Source organism: Nansenia antarctica, assembly GCF_963989245.1.
Source record: "Nansenia antarctica genome assembly, chromosome: 4".
NCBI classification, from domain to species: domain Eukaryota; kingdom Metazoa; phylum Chordata; class Actinopteri; order Argentiniformes; family Microstomatidae; genus Nansenia; species Nansenia antarctica.
Window position 1 is genome coordinate 19,478,309 of NC_137689.1, and position 7,833 is coordinate 19,486,141.

The 7,833-nt window shown below is 40.5% G+C and overlaps 2 protein-coding genes across 2 annotated transcripts; both read right to left on the bottom strand.

The window, feature by feature from the left end:
• Positions 1-1,814: 1,814 nt before the first annotated feature.
• Positions 1,815-4,217, bottom strand: LOC308155823 (protocadherin beta-16-like; the record flags this gene model as incomplete). Its single annotated transcript, XM_080529195.1, has 1 exon — positions 1,815-4,217. One exon carries the CDS (start codon positions 4,215-4,217, stop codon positions 1,815-1,817), a length of 2,403 nt encoding a protein of 800 aa, XP_080385321.1.
• A 1,006-nt stretch (positions 4,218-5,223) lies between these two features.
• On the bottom strand, positions 5,224-7,587 carry LOC308155824 (protocadherin gamma-A2-like; the record flags this gene model as incomplete). Its single annotated transcript, XM_080529196.1, has 1 exon — positions 5,224-7,587. The coding sequence occupies one exon, from the start codon at positions 7,585-7,587 to the stop codon at positions 5,224-5,226; it is 2,364 nt and encodes a 787-aa protein (XP_080385322.1).
• Between the last annotated feature and the right edge of the window lie 246 nt (positions 7,588-7,833).

Here is a 7,833-nt window from a genome sequence, read left to right on the forward strand (position 1 = left end):
ACAGGACAAACTTGCTGTATAGTTTTTGCTCAGTCAGTAGTCAATACACCAATTCCCCTTTCAATGCGCTTCTGAGGGCTGTCCACATGTGTGGTGCTGAAACGACAATGCCTGCTTATCTGACGGGCTGGGCCCGTAGCGACCACAATACTTTGTATCAATTGACTCCTCATCTCGAGAGGTCTAGCTTGATAAAACATCCCTCATATTCTAACATAGAAATGTGAACATAGAAATGTGTTACCATGCAGGTGAACTACACTCAAATACAGAGAGGGAACTTATTGCCTGAATGCAAAATACAAGAGGCTTATTCGACTCCGATGGTTTGACACAAATAAGTTGTCATTGAACTTAGAAAAAACTAAACTTATGATATTTGGAAATCGAAAAATTAATAGTCAAGTACAAATCAAGATAGATAATGTTGAAATTGAAAGAGTTTATGAAAAAACATTTTTGGGAGTTGTTATAGACCACAAACTATGTTGGAAAACACACATAAACTACTTAAAGACTAAAATATCAAAGTCTATTGCAATACTGCATAAAACGAAAGACATACTTAATCCAAATTCATTACACATATTTTACCGTTCTCTAATAGTTCCATACATAACTTACTGTGTGGAAGTGTGGGGAAACACATACAAAACAATCACAAATCCAATTTATTTACTACAGAAAATAGCTATACGAATTATAAACAGAGCTGCCTATCAAGAACCAACTAACAAATTATTCATAAACACCTATGATCTCAAATTTAAAGAATTGGTGGACTTCAAAATGGCACAAGTAATGTATAAAGTAAAAAATAAGATGCTTCCAGACTGTATCCAGAGACTATTTCAAGTTAGACAGAGTAATTACGAACTCAGAGGAATATGTATGTTTATGAAAACAAAGATTAGAACAAATGCAAAACAAAGATGTATAACAGTTAAAGGAGTTAATTTATGGAATACTTTTGAAAAGGAAATGAAAATGTGTAGTACACTAAAAGGATTTTAAAATGTTTTTTAAAATAAGATGATTAACAAGTATAAAACAGAGGTTTAAATATAGTTTTTGTTTGGTATTTTTAGAACTTTTTGTTGACATGCATAAGTGAAATTTTGTTTATAAAAGTTTCAATGTTTTGATGATGCATTCATGGGGGGACATGCATACATGTAACAAGGGTAGGCGCAATAAGCCACGGCTTCAGCCTACACCTTTTTGGTCCTGGTGTTATGAATTGTGACTGTGTACATTTTTTTAAATATCTGTATTGTGATTTGTATAGGGGACCAAAATAAACATTCTCAAACAATCAATCAATCAATCAATCAAACATGGAAAATAATGACAATGTATTGAAAATATACAGTTGAAATAAACAAACGACATGTATATTTATATTACGTATTGCAGTTGTTGTCTGTCGTGTTATAATGAAAACACGTCATTTATATTAGGCTATTCAGGATAACGCACGCACAATCTAGGCTTACGCAATACATAACGTTAGGATGAATGAGACTATAATTACCGTTGAAATGCCTTTCTGTTCTGCATAGTGAAGAAATACGCGTCAATACTACATCGTTTAGCCCTAAGAGAGCTCACTAAGACCTGCTGGTATGATAGCTTATTACAAGACATTGGCTATGAAAAAGCAATCCTCTACATCCTCTAAACTGTGATAACTACACAGTGTCAGAAACATGAGGTGGAATTCAAGTTAAGTAACATTATAGTTCATAGTTCAAGCAGGTAGTCTAACAAAATTATTTCATAGGGACTTGCTCTTTATATATTACGTTAAGTAATCATACCTGGTATGTGTCGCCTGCGCAGTTCAGTGTCATGATACCTTCTCCAATGGGCTCAATTGTGTTATCAGCACGCAGCGTGTTGTCATTGTATGACGTCACAAACTTGAAGTCACTGGTGCGTGAGCCCGTTGTCAGGTATGCGTCATAATTGTAAGAGCTACGGAGAGTTCCAGCTCCATCCACCTCTGCATAGTTGGGAGGGAAATACGCGCTGGGAATGGTGACTGCTCCATCAAACAACATTCGAGGCTTTCTCCTGCGGCAAAACCTCACGGCCACGATGAGAATAATGAAAGTGATGAAAAAGGTGGAAACGGAAACTAGTGCGACGATCAGGTAGGAGGTTAGTTTGGAATTACTCCCCTCGTAAGACATGTCTTTCAGTTCTGGAACTTCCGCCAAGTTGTCTGATATAAGTAAATATACTGAACATGTTGTAGAGAGAGAGGGCTGTCCGTTATCTTTCACTGATATAACAAGGTTCTGCTTCATACTGTCAGATTCAGAAATGTCCCGCTGTGCCCTGATCTCTCCGCTGTGGAGACCGATAGTGAAAAGTCCCGCATCAGTCGATTTCATGATCTGATATGAAAGCCACGCGTTCTGTCCAGAGTCAGCATCCACAGCTATCACCTTGGAAACAAGCGACCCCGCCATAGCAGCTTTGGGGACCATCTCAGTCATCAAGGAGTTACCTGCTGAAGCAGGATATAATATCTGTGGAGAGTTATCATTCTCATCTGTTATGAAGACACTCACAGTCACGTTGCTGCTGAGCGGAGGAGAACCATTGTCTCTGGCTACAACGTGGACTTTGAATCTCCTAAACTGTTCATAATCAAATGCTCTGACAGAATGGATCACCCCCGTGTCTCCGTTAATGGATAAGAATGTCGACACTGGAACACCGTTGACTTCACTGGGCAGTAGAGAATAGACCACTGTACCGTTCTGTCTCCAGTCTGGGTCTCTGGCAGTAACAGAACATATAGAGGATCCAGGCTTGTTATTTTCAGTCACATAGGCGCTGTAGGATTCTTCTACAAATGCAGGTGGATTGTCATTGACGTCAGAGACAGATACATGAATGGTCTTTGAAGAAGATAAAGGTGGAGAACCCTCATCTGTAGCCGTTATTGTGATGTTATAATCTGATAGAATCTCACGGTCTAGTTCAGTTGTTGTAACTAAAGAATAATAATTCTTAATTGAAGGATTTAATTTGAAGGGAACATTTTGTTGAATGGAGCATCGAACCAGTCTATTTCTCTCCGAATCTTTATCCTGTACATTGATGATGCCCACCTCAGTGCCAGGTAACACATTCTCAGGGATTGGATTTTTTAAAGATTTAAGAGATATCACGGGCTCATTATCGTTCACGTCAGTGATTTCAATAATAACTTTAGCAAAAGAGGACAATCCCGACCCGTCCTTTCCTTGGATCCGTAATTCATGAATCGACTCTACTTCATAATCAATTTTTCCGCCAACTTTAATTTCTCCCGTTGTAGGGTCAAGTTTAAACAATTGATTCCCCTCATTTGAAACACGCCCGAAATCATAGGTGACTTCCCCATTAGCTCCCTCGTCTGCATCTGTGGCTCTAACAGTTGCCACCAAAGTATCGATTGGAGAATTTTCCGGTATCATGACTTTGTAGACCTTTTGACTAAATACTGGAATATTATCGTTTGCATCCAGCACGGTGACGTGTATGACTACTGTACCAGATCTCTGCGGATTTCCGCCGTCAATCGCAGTCAGTAACAATGTCACCTCCTGTTGTTTTTCACGATCCAGCTCCTTATCTAAAACTACCTCGCTGTATTTCCCTCCGTCAGAGTTGGTATTAACAGCTAAGGTAAAATGGTCGTTCCTTTGTAGGCTGTAGCCTTGAACAGCATTCAGTCCGATATCTGCATCGTGAGCCTCATTGAGAGTAAATCGAGCGCCTTTGGTTGCTGACTCACTGATCTCGAATTTAACAACATGGTCCGTAAACTGTGGCGAATTATCATTCATATCTTGTATCTGAACAACGATGCGGTGTAATTCCAAAGGATTCTCCAGAACCATTTCATATTCCAATGCGCACGAAATCCGCCGTCCGCAAAGCTGCTCCCTGTCAATTCTCTCAGCAACAACCAAATCACCAGTACTCCGATTTATTTCACAATAACGCCTACTGCTGCCATCCATTTCTAAACGAGCCTCTCGAGCTGAAAGTATGTTATGATCTACCCTGAGATCATTCGCAATATTCCCGATCACAGATCCCAGTTCCATTTCCTCCGGTATAGAATAGCTCATATCTCCATTGCTGTCCCGCAGAAGGAACATGAAGACAATCAGATCGAATATCCAGACCGAACGAGAGAATCCTTTGTATTCCATTGTCAGAATTAACCAGATACCAACCCCACTCTTGGTGACTGCGTGCGATCAAAATGTAAAAAAAGACTGAAGATCAACAGCCCAATATTCAGTGCTGCCGATAGATTTGTTTTCTACGACCCTCTCTCCCTTCTTTACATATGACATTAGAAGGTGGAGATATCTAATATTCCACAATAGTTGGTGAATAGCGACACACTGAGTACTTTTCAAAAACTGCAATAACTATAGGCTTCAAACAAAGTATTCCACATGAAAACAATTAGCCTATAATGTAAATCGTGCAAATACAATGATATTAGTTTAGGTAGATGGTAAAGTTGTGTGCCAATTAGTCAATTTCTAAATTGAATACATATCGACATGTTGATTTCGATTTTAGCAATTAAAACAAACATGGTCAACTATAGGCTACACTTTTGTGGCATGTAGATTGTTTTTTACATGTGCGCTGTTTGCAGTTCTCGTTTCCAGAGTTGGTGTAAGCAAGCCCTTATGCAACCTTTTACTTCAACGAAACCCATGTAAATAGGAATTTTAGCATTTAGTTAGGGTACACGATAGGATAGAGTGTAGGCCCTAATTCACATTAAACATTATCAACATATCCTAGAGGAAAGCATTTCGCAAAGGCCTTTACATATCAATGAAAACGTAGCTTGTTGGCGCTGTCTACATAACTGGTTCTGAAACGGAATTGTTGGAATCCTTGTTGAACAGCAGCAATTGGAGATAGGACCGCAAAGTTATCATAACTTCGAAATACATTGCTAGCATACATTCTCTATTAAATGGCATATTGTTGTTATAGCTACATTAAGGTTATTGCTTCACACTTCTAAAAATGCACATGGTATAAAAAGGACACGAGGATTATACTAGCCAATTAAAATATTGTAGGACATGGAATAGCTTGGGCATTCTCAAAAAGTTAATCATGTACAATTCATTATAATTGCTTACAATGTTCAAATCGTGAAAGAGAAAACACATTAGTGCAGCCATGTTAGCTCACCTCGAATTCCCCAGCGCTATTCAGCATGTGTGTGCTGTCCGCAACCGAGATGTTTAGGTTCTTCTTCAGAGTGTTATCAGCACGCAGCGTGTTGTCATTGTATGACGTAACAAACTTGAAGTCACTGGTGCGTGAGCCCGTTGTCAGGTATGCGTCATAATTGTAAGAGCTACGGAGAGTTCCAGCTCCATCCACCTCTGCATAGTTGGGAGGGAAATACGCGCTGGGAATGGTGACTGCTCCATCAAACAACATTCGAGGCTTTCTCCTGCGGCAAAACCTCACGGCCACGATGAGAATAATGAAAGTGATGAAAAAGGTGGAAACGGAAACCAGTGCGATGATCAGGTAGGAGGTTAGTTTGGAACTACTCCCATCATAAGACATGTCTTTCAGTTCTGGAACTTCAGCCAAGTTGTCTGATATAAGTAAATATACTGAACATGTTGTAGAGAGAGAGGGCTGTCCGTTATCTTTCACTGATATAACAAGGTTCTGCTTCATACTGTCAGATTCAGAAATGTCCCGCTGTGCCCTGATCTCTCCGCTGTGGAGACCGATAGTGAAAAGTCCCGCATCAGTCGATTTCACGATCTGATATGAAAGCCACGCGTTCTGTCCAGAGTCAGCATCCACAGCTATCACCTTGGAAACAAGGGACCCCGCCATAGCAGCTTTGGGGACCATCTCAGTCATCAAGGAGTTCCCTGCTGAAGCAGGATATAATATCTGTGGAGAGTTATCATTCTCATCTGTTATGAAGACGCTCACAGTCACGTTACTGCTGAATGGAGGAGAACCATTGTCTCTGGCTACAACGTGGACTTTGAAGCTCCTAAACTGTTCATAATCAAATGCTCTGACAGCATGGATCACCCCCGTGTCTCCGTTAATGGATAGGAATGACGACACTGGAATACCATGGACCTCACTGGGCAGTATAGAATAGACCACTGTACCGTTCTGTCTCCAGTCTGGGTCTCTGGCAGTAACAGAACATATAGAGGAGCCAGGCTTGTTATTCTCAGTCACATAGGCGCTGTAGGATTGTTCTTCAAACACAGGTGGATTGTCATTGACGTCTGACACAGATAAATGAATAGTCATTGAGGAGGATAAAGGTGGAGACCCTTCGTCTGTGGCAGTGATTGTGATGTTATAATCTGATATCATCTCACGGTCTAGTTTACTTGTGGTGACAAGAGAATAATAATTTTTGATTGAGGGGTTTAATTTGAAGGGAGCATTTTGTTGAATGGAGCAACGGACCTGTCCATTTCTCTCTGAGTCTTTATCTTGTACATTCACAATTCCCACCTCTGTGCCAGGTAACACGTCCTCAGGAACGGGGCTGTTAAGAGATGTTATATATAACATGGGTGCGTTGTCATTCACATCTGTGATTTCGATAATAATTTTACAATTCGAAGCTGACCCTAAACCGTCCTTCGCCTTTATGCTTATTTCATGATACGTTTCCTCTTCAAAGTCAATTGGGCCCATGACTCTTATTTCTCCAGTGGTCTTATTGATAGAAAACAGTTTCGCTGCTCTGTTACTTACACGACTAAACTCGTAAGTCACCTCTCCATTCAGTCCTTCGTCTGCATCAGTAGCAGTTACTGTTGTTACTACTGTACCTAACGGAGCGTTTTCGGGTAGACTGACCTTGTAGACATTCTGACTAAACACCGGAATATTATCATTCGCATCTAAAACTGTGACGTGTATAACAACAGTCCCAGACCTCTGAGGAGTCCCACCGTCAACCGCAGTCAGTATGAGGTTCATCTCCTGCTGTTGTTCACGATCAAGCTTTTTTTCAAGAACTAACTCACTGTATTTTCCTCCGTCTGGGTTTGTATGAACACTTAAACCAAAGTAGTCATTTTTCTCAAGGGAATATTTTTGAACTGCGTTTTGTCCTATATCTGCATCGTGAGCCTCGCTTAGGAGGAAGTGAGATCCCCTATCGGCTGATTCACTGATCTCTAGTTCAATGCGGTTATCAGAAAATACTGGTGAGTTGTCGTTAATATCTTTGATTTGCACAATAATACGATGCAATTCCAGAGGATTCTCTAACACAAGCTCGTATTTTAAAGAACAAGAAATCCTCGACCGACACAGCTCCTCCCTGTCTATTGTTTCAGCCACAACGAAATCTCCAGTATTCAGATTAATGTCACAATAACGTTGACCACTGCCATCCATATTCAAACGATTTTTACGAGCAGAAAATCCTCGCGCATCCAGCCCCAGATCCTTAGCCAAGTTTCCAATCACAGATCCGCGTTTCAGCTCCTCCGGAATCGCATAGTTCATGTCTCCAAGGCTTGTCCGCACTAAGAACATAATCAAAACCAAAAAACACATCGAGGCCGATACTGATAATCCAACGTGTTCCATAATCCAAAACGGTATTCAGACTCCAGTCCAGAGGGGTATACATAGGCTATTCAACCTTCGCAATAAAACATTTACTCCGTAGGTTGATTGTGTCCAACAAAATAAACGCTATATCTGTCCGAAGTCGACGATGGTTTGTCACACGCCACAGAAAAGATATCCTAGCTCCTATGGGTAAACTGGGTGGAGATA